The sequence below is a fragment of the Paramacrobiotus metropolitanus genome, unplaced genomic scaffold (genome assembly GCF_019649055.1).
Source record: "Paramacrobiotus metropolitanus isolate TYO unplaced genomic scaffold, Prichtersi_v1.0 Parri_scaffold0000163, whole genome shotgun sequence".
Taxonomy (NCBI): domain Eukaryota; kingdom Metazoa; phylum Tardigrada; class Eutardigrada; order Parachela; family Macrobiotidae; genus Paramacrobiotus; species Paramacrobiotus metropolitanus.
Genome location: NW_026570383.1, coordinates 196,450 through 211,738, shown reverse-complemented (window position 1 = coordinate 211,738; position 15,289 = coordinate 196,450). Strand labels below are relative to the sequence as shown.

Below are 15,289 nucleotides of genomic sequence, written 5' to 3'. Positions count from 1 at the left end.
CGGATGGAGTTGTTCCCTGAACGCGTTCCCGCGCTGGATTTCTATGCTGATACGGTGGCGTAGTTATTCCGATGCTCGTGCCTCGCCGGTTTCTTGCCGTACCCTCCCACCCACTTCCGTAAGCAGGCGGGTAGCTTCCGGTCCATTGGGTTCTAGAGTCTCGAAGCCCAAAATGCTGAACAAGTAGTCATGGGTGATGTTCTGGTAGTTGGTTACACTTTCCTAGAAAATACACCTACGTACGTTTTACAAGATATTGACGGCATGCTTACAAGCAGTAACGTGGCATCTGCAGTCCCACGACTCCAGTGACAGCGGGTCCGGAGTGATTCCCAATACGCAGTTTCAGTTGCTTCGTGGGACGATGGCGGATCTAAAGTTTGATCCCTTCCATCAGCATCAGGGAGGTGCGAGCGATTTCGCGAGCGTGCAGATTACCTTTGCGGATGGGCAGCCACTGACCACCTGTTAAATTGGGCAAATCACCAACGGTCATTAGTGTCTGCAAATTATACAAACAACTATATCAGGCTGTGCTGTTTACCATATATGCGCTATGCATCGCCAATCGTTTCCACTTTATACACATCGAAACCATCCAGAACGCCGCCGAACAGTGCTAAAACATTGAGCGCATTAATAAAATTAAAATTAAACAAAACTGAAGTGCCTCGGTTAAGTTAAAAGCTTAACATGCCATGCACTGCAAGCGTGTACTCACTGCAAAGGTCATTCAACAGATCAAGCACTTGCAACGGCGTGCTAGACGCCGACAGCGTGGTGAATGCGAAAATGTCGTTGAAATAAATGCAGCACTCGTCGTACGCTTCTGGTTCCACGGTTTCTCCTTGCTTCAAGCGGTTCGCCACCGATCTAATCCAGAACACATTCTCGATTACAGACCTGCCGTTACGATGTTTGGTACCGCAACTCATACCGTGGCAACACCTCGAACAGGAGATTTTCCGACTTCTGCTTTTCCTGATAGACCTTCTCCGTACGCAGCATGACAAGACCTTCCAGATCCGTGGCGTATGCTTCCATACGCTTCATCAGATTGTCTGTCCATGAGATTGCTTTGCTCAGCGCCGGGGATTTTCTTCAGCTGGCCTTTAATGTCTTTCAAGGTGGGACGCGACTCCGGTGCATCACTCCACGAGTGCTCCATGATGCTGCGGAGTTCCGGTGGGCAGGCATCGCCGGAGACGGGGGGACGCAGCGGCGGATCGGTACCTTTCGCCACTTGTGCCACAATTGCTACGGCACACCAAAAAACACGCTTCGATGTACCACCAAACGATTATCCCCAGCCACGATAACAAGGATCAGAAGCCTCGGATATCATGCATACGCAGCTCATAACTGGCAATAGACACTTCGTTGGCAAGTAAACGTCCCCGGTTTTGCGCAAGGTAACACACCACAATACCGATCACCTAGATAACTTGTCCGCTTATGGAGCTGCTTAAGTTGAAGTTGCGCAAGTTGAAAGACGTGGAGATGACTACAAAGGGATACCTCTGCAGTGAGTGCGCAAAGAGCGCAGTTGCACGGACAGTCATACTGATATAAAACTGCAGGACAACATTATGCTGAACTGGTGGAAGAGATAGCATATTCAGGATTTAGGTCTCGATAGACTGCAAGTTCAGCGAGGAATGTGGATGTGGAGAACCTCAGCGACAGCTACATCGCGTGGAGTATGCGCTCTGCAAAACTACTACACTACAAAACAGTACAGTCTGCAGATAAGGAAGGAAATGGAATGCTGTGGTACACAAATTTGTGCTAATAGGCAGAGCAACATTTCCGCCTGGTGCGTGGTGAATCAGCCAGTCTTATCTGGCCATCCTCCAGTGTTGCTGTTTCCCGGCACGTGCATCTCGGATCGACATGGTCATTTATTAGCGCTTAACGGACCGTAGTATGCAGTATATGCACTATCACTCACTTTCGGTAAATTACGCTTGTTTAAGCTGCACTTCTCATATTACGCCGTGACCCGGTCAAGGGCATGGTAAGCCTGACCGTCAGAATTCCGGGCGTGCCAGCTCGGTACCGATTGATGACGCTATCTGGATCTATCGTTTCCTTGAAAAAATGATCGCAAACGGCCAAAACAAACTTCAGCCAGATAAGCAGCCTCTGTACGAGTATGATTAGATTGCCATAGTATTAACTATAAAAATTAGTTAACGAATAACTCACAGAATCCCTTTTAACGAGGTCACCACGGCGCGTCCACTTTCCAACATCCCACCACTGCGTGGGCGCTGATGCGAGGCTACTTCACCGTTAAAGACCAGAGAATTTCCGCCGGAAACTCGCTGACCTTGAACTGTGAGCTGGCCAAACGCTCACCCCTTCCAACCAGCTATATAACGATGTGGGCAACACACGTTGCTTCATCCAAGAAGATAACGCCGCAGTCCGCATTGATAGTCCGTAATTTTATCTTCCACTGAAAAGCAACAACAGTGAACTGCTTGCGTAATTGCCATAATATAAGCACGAGAAAATTACAAAATATTGCAGCAGCGGAGTAGCACGCATCGTATTAAATCGGCCAGAAGATTACATAAATCTGCAATAAAATTCAGCTGAAAGTGGTGAGCTCTGGATTATGATATCACGCGTAACGTTATCAGACCAAATTCAAAAAGGGGTTCTTTTAGCAGAATGAACTGTACGCGCACACGTGTATAAAAGTTAAGAGTGCTGATTAATATAATCTGAATTACATCTGTCCATAGCACACAGTAACCTACATAGTACATACAATTAAATAATTTACCTACGCAGGACGACTACGGCGGCGGCGCGGCGCCACCTACGCCAGCCCTGACACCGTCCTCCCGCGGAAACCGTTGCACAAGCGCAGCTACCCCGTGCAGATCACTACATCGATCACGGACACCCCCCGAAATCCCGCAGCGCCCTCACCGGCGCCAGCAGCGACTGCATGACCATCCGCCCCTGCATCCGCGCCCTGCGCCTATCCCTCCCGGAACAGCAGCGCCAGGTCGCCGTCCTCCGTCATCCCGAACCCTACTCCCCCTTGGAGGGCCTCCACCGGCTGGGCTTCTTGGAGAACCCTCCAGCCGGCGACTATGACCGCGATCAGTTGCATGAGACCATCCAGAGCCTGTGCTCGCGCTCCTAGGAGCACCTAGACGGGGATATTTGCGCCCACTCGGGCGTGGCGCTGAACATGACCTCGCAGAACGCCACCGACCAGTCGCCGTCGGGCTCGGCGTCCAGGTTCAGCGGAGTCTCTACGCCACCGCCACCCCTTGGGGACAAAAGCGGCCGCGAGGCGCCGCTCCCACTCCGCGCACCTGGAGCCGCAGCCTGCGGGGGTGGGAGTGCCGGTGAAGACGCGGTGTCAGGTGCTGATGGAGGAGTTCCGGGAGTATAAACGGCGCCGAATGCTGGAGGAGATCGAGGCGGTGCGGACGCCGGACGGCGCCCGCGGGAGAGCGAATGCTCAATAGATTTATCGACAAATATAACGGCTCAGATTTTTCTCAGTGGTTCTCAGATGTATCGTCTCGTGAGTGGTTATTCTGACTGTCTTTAATATTGTACCTATCTGCAGTGTACAGTAGATCGCTTCAAAGCATGTGCAGCTGGGACCGGTACTTTTGATTGGCATTAATGCAGACTGTAAGGTCAAGTTCACGGCGCTGTCTCCCCATCATTGGTAGTCAGATGGTGGTCGATTAAGCACTTTTTGGCTACCAGTTTGTGGTTTTAAGAATCAATGAGAAAGTAACGTTGGCAAAACGGCCGAAGATAGCGGCCATTTACGAATGCGGTCCTCTTTTACGTTCGCTAAGCACCTTGCGAAGGAACGTTTGGGTGTTATGTGCTGTAGAAATCGTATCGACGCGTGCTAGCGTAGTATTTCGCACACAAATAATAGATAAATAGATTACGGAATACGGACGATTCAGTTGACTCAACTTGACTGATTATTACATGACGAACATATTATTACGTATCCACACGAATAAACATCTTACGAGGTACCTGGTAGCCAGTGCCATCCCTCTAACGTGCTGGCACTGAGGCGCGGCTACTTCACAATCGAAAGTCGCAGTGTGTCCGCCGGAAACTCGTTGACTTTGAACCGTGAACTGGTTGATCGTTCAACCGTTCCATCCATGATCCAGCCTGCCGTGCATGCAGCGCATGTGGATACGTCCAGGAAGATAACGCCCGAGTTCACTCTTCTGAATTTTTAAAAGCATCTTCACTGGAAAACACGTACACACCAATATCGTTAAGCAACAAATACAAAGAGATATTGCGGTAGCACACATTTCACTCGGCTAGTGCACCTGCAGAAAATTAAAGCAGAGTTTTGATCACAGGTAGAGATTATAACTATTTAAAATAAATGTTCCTGCGCGTTAACAGGATGAGCGAAAAAACGTGATGGTTTCTTTGTAAGTATTTGCACTGCAACAGCCCAAGAAAAAGTTGCAGAACAGTCACATCACACATCTTGCACGTTTTACAAACACCGTATTGGTTTAGTACAGGCTGTAAGCTTGCAGAGAGATGAAAATACAGATACTGCTGTTATAGCCGCACCAGAAACATATCCATGTGCATGATCATTCATAATCCTCCGTAATATTTCTCAGTTGATAATTTCATTAGGCCGTAACACGTTTGAAGTATCTGGATGACCGGAATACGCAAATCACTGTAAAGCTTGAACCAGTTAACAGAAAGCGCTGTTAAATAGTAAGGATTATACAGTAAGTATTCAGCCTAAAATTTTAATGGAATGAACTCGGTAATGTGCGTGTTGTAAAGTTTAACAATTAGAAAATAAAACACTTAATAAAGAAAACAGAAAGCAGAGATAAATTTACAAAGAAAGCTGATTTAACTAATGAAAGCACAACCATCTGGTGATCGTGAAAGATTATTTAATACGAACTACGAAGAAGAAACGGCAAAAGCGAGGTACCTTTATTTAGGCTGGCTTTTTTCATCCGCTGTCAGCGCAGTCAAACTAAGAACCACCATTCCGCTTCCCATTCCCATTTGTAAAGCGCTTCCGCTGTAAAATACTTCACGTAATAAACGAGGTAAGCCAAGATCACACGCCTCTGGCGCCCCACGAGACAAACACCAACCGATCATCGCCTGCCAGCTGCCAGGCTGCCACTTGGCAGCCTGCCACGATAACAAGACTCGAAAGCCTCGGATGCACAACTCAGGACTGGGAACAGCCACTTCGTTAACAATCTGATCGCCAGTAAACGTACCGATTCTTCGCAGGGAATACAGTGACTATGGCATGATAACAGACCAAAATCATGGATCAGGTAGGAAAGAAATGACGCTTCCGCGTAGAAAGCTGTTTAGGTTGCAACAAAACTGAAAGTCGAGCGACTCGAGCATGTTTAAAGACGGGAGATGACTGGGAAGGGGGATCTCTGCACTGAGCACGCAAAGTGGGCAGTTGCACAGACAACCATATAAAACTGCCGGACAGAATAATGATTACTGATTAGCTGGTGGAAGAGATTCAGGTTACAGATCTGGGAAGTTCAGCGAGGCTTAAGGATGTGGAGAACCCCAGGGACAGCTATATCGCGCGGAGAACGTAAAACTATCACGCTTAACTTGAACAGACAGACAAACAGTAATCATCCGATATCATCCAGGTGTTTATTTACATACTCTAATATTCTCTGCTTTCTTTGACGATGGATACAAAATCAGAAATTACCAACAAAATGAGAACGTCGAAATAATTATGTCGATCTCATCAGTTAACATAAGAGGCTGTGGCTTGCACAAGTAACTGTAAGTTGAACGGTCTTCTGGTGTTCCGAATAACTTCCGATAATCGATACACCCTGCTGCATTCAGCGCTAGCGACCCCTGCACGGGGCGGCTGTTATCACTGCGTTCAGCACAGCTGAATTTTCTTAATCCCTTCCATAATTCCTGCTGATACGTTATCCTGAAATGAAATGTAAATCGATAGTCTGAGCGCATTCGACTACCAGGACCAGGACGTTTTCGGTTTGTGGAACACCAGGACGTTTTCGGTTTGTGCACGGTTAAAGTCCTGGAAATACAGATGCGCTGCACATTTTCTCTATAGTCTATGCAGAGTTGCAGGTGAATAATAGTAACGCATTTCAAGCAATTTTAGTTTGGTAACCTTTGTGCAAGGATCGACGCGCGTCGTTGCTCACGCACTACGGAATCAATGGACATTCTTGCTTCAAGAAGTAATAAAGGAAGACAAGACGAATCTCGCGGCAGGTCTTTCGGACATCAATTATAGATGCGTCAGGAACCAAAAGCACGGTAAACATAAGCGCAGCGACAGACATAATCAATGTTATGCAAACTGGAAGCGAAAAAACTTTGTAGCGCTGAATTATATCGTAGTCCTTTCGTAAGTTTTTCATATTTGCTCTATGGTTAATTGCTAAAAGAATGCTTTATAAAAAAAACTAATTGCGGTAGTTTGTTTAGCCTTTGCACTAATATTATGCATTACTAAAAGGTGATGTAACCACTGTATCTGTAATACGAATACTGTATAAATATGCTACGTAAATGCTACTATAGTAATACAGCATATTACAGCAGATACATATGTACAGAATAGCGTACATTGTGATAATGTAGAAAGTATGTACAACGCATTTTCACTTCAGCAACTTAATTTATGATTTTATTAAATTTTGTCCTCCACGCTTCGGACCTTCGGTACAGCTACATACACACGGCGTATGTACTTGAGAAAGTAAGAATTTGCGTTTGATATTTCAGTGAGAAGATACTTCAATCTGGACTGGAGTCGTCCTGCTGGGTGCTTGTACGTGTGGTTGCACGGTATATACGAGTATGTCTGGAAGATGGCTTATTTGAGCGTAAACCCATTTCACGGTTCAAGGTCAACTAGTTCCGGCGGAAATGCTTTTCCTCCAGTTGTGAAGTAGCCGTTGCATTAACTCTAGCGCGCTAGGAGAAGACGGCGGCACGGTGTACAAGTACAATATATACACAAGCCGGTGTACCTCCTAGGATGATTTTAATAATCGTGGTTCGAAATGTTTGTTTTTATAATAGTGTCTGAGAATCTGACCACATATACGTTATTTACTCGGCCGTTTTCTGTGATGTTCTTTGGTGCTCGCGGTTGGTAACTGGATACACCGTGGGATGCAGAACCTCTGTACACTTGTAGACCGATGCTATAAGCAGTTAGCAGACGACATTTTATACTTTCTTCGCCCGTCTGCATAATACCGCAAGTCCGAATTGCGGCATCAACCGAAAACAGGCAACACTGAAGTGCCTTCTAATTTGATCTGGCCAAAGTTCGGCACGACAACACCGTGCCCTTGACCCAGCAAATATGTTTTTGCTGAAATGAGCACTAAAAGTGCAGGAGCGCAAGGAAGCGTAGCTGATAAACCCAACATGACCTTGATATTGTAGTGCGGCGAGCATGAACGATTATGCCGCTTCCCGATGCCGGAAAATCTTCAACACTAAAGCATGGCGGGTTGCGAGTGGGCCAGAGTGACTGATTCATCACTCAGGAATTTAAAAGCAATAAAACGGATAAGCTGCTAGCAATCGCTCATAATTTAAATGCCTGCCAGAGTGTTCTGTCTGCTGATTGCAGTGCAGTTTTCATCCATGACCAATCTGGCTCGCGAAAACCGCTGACGCTCATCCTGTGCAATGTACTCCATATTTTCAAAAAACCCGCAAAATGGCAAAGTTTGTTATTCTTTAAGATCACCATAATTCTATTAAAACTGCATGGTTGGAGTGATATAATATCTGCCGAATGCTGCCACTCTTCTTGGCTTTACACACAGATTATGGTCCGATTTCCGGATTAGCCTGTTTATGTTACTGGAGGATATTATATTGACTGCCGATTTTCTGAACAACATTCGAATGTGCTTTTGCGATTCTTGTCCTGTGCAAAACCTTAGTGCATATGAAGCCGCGTATTACACGCGGCTTCATATGCACTACGGTAAAACACGCGGCGAATTCTTGGATTTATACACTGGCTTGGTGCGCAGTGCCTATCCCATTTTTCGAAACTGCTTGTAAACCGTGTATATTTATTCTACCTGCGCAGTGGGATATCATGCTGATGACTTATCATCGTCACTTACGTGTTCGTGGAGCAATCCTACTACAATCGGTGAGTGTGTTGTGATAAAAGTTTTTTCACTTTGTTTGAACTTTCCAAAGAAACTCGCAGTCACAAGATGGTATAATTACGATTTCATGTAGCAGTAAGTACTGCCTCCTGTATAGCTGATTGTACAAAATTATGATGTGGATCCAGTATTATGCTGCCATACTGTAGTCGTCCTGCTCGCCGTTGTGTACCCTGTACCGTCGCAAGCGCTCCGCCATCGACGGTCAGTGCAGCTACACGCTTCATTGGACACTGGCATCGGTAATGGACGCCCAGATCGCATTTGTTTTGTTATCGTTTCCGTCGGCAGAACCGTTCTTATGGTCGGTGCATAAATTAAACAGGAATCGTTATTTTACGATTAAGCGCTTGGTCTTCACTACGAGAGTTACAGAGTACATGCAGTAAATAAAAACCGGTGTATGTGGAAAAGCGCAAAAATGCTTGGCGAATAAGTACTCGTATATTATTTACTCCATCATGAAGCGAACAACAGCTAATAAATATTTTCAATATTACGGCTTCTTTTACATTTATAGTTAAACCGAGACCCAGAGTTGTATATCTCTCATCTGCAGGACCAACGACGCCGTGAAAAAAGCAGAGGATATCCATCGACTTTTCGAGCGGCTGGCCGCTGCGCGCTTCACGGGATTAGAACACGGGACAGTTCACAACAATTGCGGTAAAAGCGTCCAACGGCGGTGTAACCGCGGCGTGACCATCATCTCAACTTGTGATCACCAGTCATTTTCCTCGGCGGAATCATTACGATCACGTGGTGATGTAAGTGTTTGAGCAATGGTTTTTAATTTCAAGATGACCAGTTCGGTTTTTGCCCATATTAACGTCGAGTGTACGGAAAGTATTGATAAAAAATTTTGTGAACTAGTTGTAGTGTACTCATTAACTGCCTTTAATTTTACTCGTATATTAATCCATCAAACGGAAGGACGCCAAATGCATAGCAATTATGAATACTATGTCTTTGATTTCTCTAGTGTAAAAATCTCGTAATAATCATTCATGCCATCTTTTTGTAGATAATGTTCCAGCAAAATTGTACTTAGTTTTCATAGTTCTCATTTCTTCAGATTTTTTATGTACTCTGTATTTTATGGTTTCTTCATTTAGCGGTTATCACTAATTTATTTTTATTGATTAATTTATTAGTTGAACGAAATCCCGTAAATTCAGGATCGTTTCCGATTCTCACACGAAAAAAAGAATGCGGCATACCATACCGTTTCTATGCGGTATGCTATGCCGCTGAGCGAAATCGAAGCGCAGTCCGCGACTACGTTACTATGCGTTCGCTATGCCGCAGGAGTCGTGTTAGCGCGATTTCGATTGGCTAGCGCACGCTAGCCGTCCCCTCGGTTATCTGACAATTATGATTGGCTGAGGGACGGTAACGCTCATTGGACAGTGCAGCGGCCCCTATTGGTCGAATTAATCTAATGCTGTTTGCATGCCCGTTGGCATTGGTTTAATAACGGTATTTTCCAACCCGCTGATAAACAGTCGTGACGTTTTATTCGAGGCGGCAGCGATATCTTCGTCAAAAGAATTTTTATTGACAATTTACGACAGCGCATCATATTATAAACAAAACAATAAATCGGATAGAAAGACAGGAATTCCAGAAAATATTAATTACTTTAATAGGATCAGTAGAGCGCGTATTTCACCAGCGCTAAAACAGAAACAGAGACTGGGAGTCTTGCACAATCATAATCAGTGGCTATTAACAAAACATTTCACTGGGTTCCATAGCAGTTCCTCGAAAACAGGAACTCCCGTGTCTTCTGCAGTCCACGCGCGCCGCTCTTCGGGGATTTCTTCTACAAAAATCAGAAGCTGTATAAACTTTTGAGAGAATAATTAGCAACATAGCGTTCGGGAATCCCTGAAACTCAAATACTTGCTGCCTGCAGTAGTACAGTATCTCAAACATCAAATGATTGCACTCATTGCAGAGGTTTTCTGGGGAACAGCTTTTTACAGAAAAACATTCTTACCCGTTGAAAACCATGCGCAGACGTTGCAGCTCAGATCAGGACATGATAATGCTTGCGATGAATCCGAGTTCCACACTGTTTACCAACTGAAGTCCCCAAAGCAGAATCGCGATGACTTTCGTAAAACATTACCAACTGACAGGAATTCCCGATGGTCCCAAAAATCCGTGTAGTTTAAAACTTTAAATTATCGAAACATGGACATCAGATGTAAAGGGAAATCCACAACTTCTGTGTATTTATTTATTTTGTAACAGTTTAATTTTAAACTCAAAAATTTTTAGATTCCAAATTTTTAGCAGACGTTGCAGTTGCCACGGGCACTGCACTGTAGCAGTTGGTGCACGCAGCGCGCTGTAGGTAGATGTGTACGTACGAAAATTCAAGTGGGCTGTGCATGGCAAGCGCATTTGTGAGAGAGCCAATCGGAATTGATGAAATATTTGGCTAAGCGGCATAGTGAGCCGCGTAGTGTGCCGCATACTATGCGGCACACTAGACGGCAGAGTGGGCTCTTATCGAAAAAACCGACTTGGACCGATTTTCGTGTGAGATTGTTTGCCGGTTAATTTACTGTCCAGCTCATGTACTCCACAAAGTGTATAAAGTATTTTGTTCGTTATTTGTTATTTGTTAGCACGCGTTCTCTTATCTTTTCCCGATATGATGATTTATAACTGGGCAACTCATGGTTTGGCTTTTTTAGTGTGAATGCGGAGGCACAACCTCCTTCCAGTCCGGTGTACAACAGTGCAAATTCAGCACATATTTGCGCGTTTAGCCAGTTCGCGGTTCAAGGTCAGCGAGTTCCCGGTAGAAAACTTGTTAACTTCCGATTGCGAAATAGCCTCCCATCAACACCCAACGCAGCTAGTACGCAGTGAAACTGTGGGAACTACAAAACGGTTGTATTCTTTTGGAATTCTGATAAAGCCAATTGTACACAATTTGCCTTGCAGAATGTGACCGAGATGCTGAAGAATGCCGACACCGACGAGAAGATCTTGGCCGTTAAGGTCATGGGCAATATGGGTGTCAACGAGACCATCGACGAGCTGATCGAGATCGCCAAAGACGACGCCCTGTCGACGCACGTCCGTACCCAGGCCATATTAGCGCTCAAGTCACCGTCACTGACTACCGCAAGATGGTCGACAAGTACCTGCTGCCGCTGTACCGCCGCCCTCCGCACTGAACAGGTCCCCCAGGTCCGCATTACCACCCACGTCACCATCCTTGCCTCCCGAACCCGCTGCCGGATTCAGCATGCGGAAGGACGCCCCACACAAAGTAAATTCCAAGGTCACCGGCTTGAAAGAGTTTTACCTTTCTAGTTAACAGTCATTAACGCTAAATACTACAACATAATTTTTCTTGTTTTATCCAGCATGCAATATAAATTATATAATCATAACATTAAAATAAGGGTAACCGGCGCCAGCATTATTAAATAAAAAATAGATATAATCAGACAATAAAAATCATCTATGATTTCCTTTTTATATTATTTTTGCTTATCATTCATTGAAGTGATAGGTCTACGGCTGCGATTGTGATGTTTTGAAACCGCACATACTCTTAGTTACCAAATACAAGATACCAAAGTTTGTGCAATATGTAGTGCAGTGACACCACTCGCATGGTTAATCCGATTATTCAGTAGTGGGCTTTGCGATTACAAAAGATTTAACTGAATAATCTGGATATAAATATTTTTCAGATTTATAGTTTATACCTGCCGCTCGTTGCGCGTTTCTTGTTTACTTTTACAGCAAAATTTTTGACCGATTTCTCTACGTTATCCTTTGCCTTTATGACTGTTGGTTGACAGATCCACACCATGATGAGCGTCTACCTCGGCTTCTTCACGATCGGCACCGGTGTCCGCACCCGACCGAGCTTTGAACGCCCCCACCAGCGGCAAATTCGAGTTCAATGCAGCAACACCACAGGTTAAACTGGTCTTGGACATGCCGGAGACTCCTTCAAACTGGCCAACGTTTCCTTCTTTTCGGTGACCTTCCTTCTCCACTACTCCAGGAACCCCACCACCTACCAGGGTAAACCAGTGCCATCTGGTCATCTGGCACCCCATCCTCGTCGGGGTTGAACACGAAGACAGCGATGAGTCCGTCGAGATGTCGGCGCGTCCCCGCCCCCTGCCCTAGGGCCCCCATGGTAAAGGCTTCGTCAAGGTCAACAGCACCGATGCCCGCACCACCCTGATCACCACCACCGGACACGTGATCCTGTCCAAGTTGGTGCCGACCCTCGACATATGGGAGATCCCCACGCCCATGTTCGTCAAAGTCCCGCAAGATCCACTTCCAAGTAGACGGTGCATTTTCTGTGATATTTCTGTTATAAGAATAAAAAGGTATGTAAATTGTTTTATTTGGATACCTTTTCGAGACTGAGTGGAATGGATTATAGGCATAAAGCACTCAAAGTATGTTTACTCAAAGCGTGAATTTATTGATTGTAATTATTCTATTAATTTTGTAAAGGAGGAATGCTATCTTTAATTTTCTGGCAAAGTACGACTTAAATTTAGTGTACAAGACACAAGTAATATTATTATACGCCTTACACCGCAATAAGTTTGCGGAATTCGTAGTGTACTCGTAGTGACTCCAAAGATCTCACTCTCAAGATCGGCATTTATTGTGCTACTGCAGAAATGCACAGAATTAGGTTTACTGCTTAACTTGCATACACTTATATATCTATAGAATTTTTTTCTAAATCATTTGACCGCATATTAAGAATGATCCACTGCTACGTCGGAATCGGTTGAAAATTGGCAGTTCTGTAATGTGTTTCCTACTTTAGTTAGTGTTAGTTGAATAATGCTTCTTTCACCAACAGATGGGCCATGAATCCGTCGCCCCCAAGATCGACATCAAATTAAGATGGAATACCCCGACACACTGATCCCCACCGCCCTCCTGTCGGTCGTCGTCGCAAAGTGCGAACTAGAGCTGAAGGTCACCGCCAACCCGGTCACAAGAAGCTGGTATTGACCATGTTCGAGCGTAGTGAATTCACTCACTCCCACACTGAGAAGGAACTGCTGAATAAGCTGAAGGACTAGGTGGCCGAATCCCCCTGAAGGACACCCCCAGCCCCGACATGGACAAACGCCCAAGATGGGTCCCTCCCTGCAGTTCTTAATTGATCAACAGCCAGGGCAGTGAGAATCTCCAGGAATGGACCACCAGGGGTCTGCTGGTCCTTCTCTATTCCGTGGACGGCCGCCTTGCCAAGCTGGTCGCCGGTATGAACAGTAAGGGGCTCACGCTGCCCAAGAAGTTCTGCATGACTGTTGAAGTCCAGAAACGCGAACGTAACGGCATGTGGTATATCACCCCTCAGGAACCCTTCAACAAATCCGTCCAAGGAGACCTAAGTCATTTTTTTTCGGTTGAAAATTATCGCTTAAAAAGAGAGTATACAAATGACGTAAAACATATCTGTATAAACAAATCTTGATGTACGGATATACAAAGCAGTCTTATATATATGTGCACATATAAAGGTCACGCTTGTTTATACACTACCTAAGCGTGTTCTCATCACTACCTAAGCGTGTTCTCATTAAAGCAACAAAAAAGAATAAAAAAATTCTGAATTTAAGATTGAAAACTTCTATGAATTTGGGCAGTCGATTTTTGCGTATGCTGTAAAGGTCATAGTTATCTCTGCAGCTAAAAGCCTCCTAGGGTGATGAGTGCGGCAGCGAGAAGTATGATAAGCTCCGTCTGCGGTACCCGAAGACCAAGGAACAGATGGAAGTGGAGAAGTATAACCTTTACGATTATAGCGGCATCCCCGTGCCTCTGGACGTCGCCCACGAAGTGCGCAAAGGTGAAGGCTTCTTCAACTCCGTGTACAAGTAGTGCGAGAGAGACCGTCAGCGCTGCGCAAGGAACGATAAACTCCGTCCGCGGCGTTCCGCGCTACCAGAAGACCAAGGAACAGATGGAAGTGGAGAAGGTCAAGGAACAAATGGAATCTTTACGATGAGAACGGCATCCCCGCGTACCCCTGGACATCGCCCACGAAGTGCGCGAAGCTGAAAGCCTCATCAGCTCCATGTCCAAGAAGTGTGAGGAAGATCGTCAGCGCGGCGCTTTCTTCAGCAAGCAATGCGTTGACTTTGCCATCTGGTACAGCGATCTCCTCCGCTTGACGTTCGACAGTGAATACAAAGAGGCGTGTTGAGGTTCTCGGTTAAGCAATGCGGTGCGCGGTTGCGCACAATTTATCCCAGTGCTTATGATTTATTAGGAGCTTTGCTCCGTCCGCAACGTTCTGTCCAAATTGGAGCGCCCGGTGAAATTCAAATATTTCTGGAACACCGACAGCAAGGAAGTTGACAAGGAAGGAACTGGAACGCGGGGAACCGTGTCAACATGCTGGTTGAATTCTCCGCCGACCCTAGCTACATGGACATCAAATACCAGACCCCGCGCAACACCGTCAGCATCATTAACATCGATAACATCGACCTGCCGGTTGATGTGAGCCCATCATTGCGCTGGTGCTCTGGACGCCAGCCCGCCTGGTCGGTCTGTCCATGTACCGTAAATACATTCCGCTGTGTATTCTTTTTTGTATTGAGTTTAATTACAAGATTATTTCCTTTGAGTTCATCGTTCTTCTTTATTTAGAAATAATTTACGAATATGGTACTGCTCATAAGTGTCAGTTAAGAGTTACAGGTTAAAAAACATTATATGTTAACGGTGTTTTCATTTACGTATTAATTTTGTATGTCATATAAAATTAAAGTATAACTGCGTATAAATTTGTTAATTAAAGTATATCAACACCAAACTAAATTGCTGATAAAACTTTGTTTGTGCAGCCGCTTGCACAATCTCGAGCCCCAAGATGAAGTATCCGATGAGATGCCGTTGAGCCAATGCTGGCATGTGCTGGCCAAGGATACCACCAATGAGAAGCTGTTCTCTGTTTTGGTTGCTGCTGCCGACAAGAACACCATTGCCCAGGTACACTATATATTGCTGTTTTTCTTAGTTTTCTCCTAATA

General features: G+C 45.4%; 1 protein-coding gene across 1 annotated transcript; it reads right to left on the bottom strand.

Annotated features, from left to right (window-relative positions):
- Nucleotides 1–309: 309 nt before the first annotated feature.
- On the bottom strand, nucleotides 310–1,648 carry LOC129600085 (atrial natriuretic peptide receptor 2-like). Its single transcript, XM_055498479.1, has 4 exons — nucleotides 938–1,648; nucleotides 722–873; nucleotides 545–619; nucleotides 310–465 (listed from the first exon to the last, which is right to left on the bottom strand). Exons 1-3 carry the CDS (start codon nucleotides 1,051–1,053, stop codon nucleotides 555–557), a joined length of 333 nt encoding a protein of 110 aa, XP_055354454.1. The 5' UTR covers nucleotides 1,054–1,648; the 3' UTR covers nucleotides 310–465; nucleotides 545–554.
- Nucleotides 1,649–15,289: the final 13,641 nt, after the last annotated feature.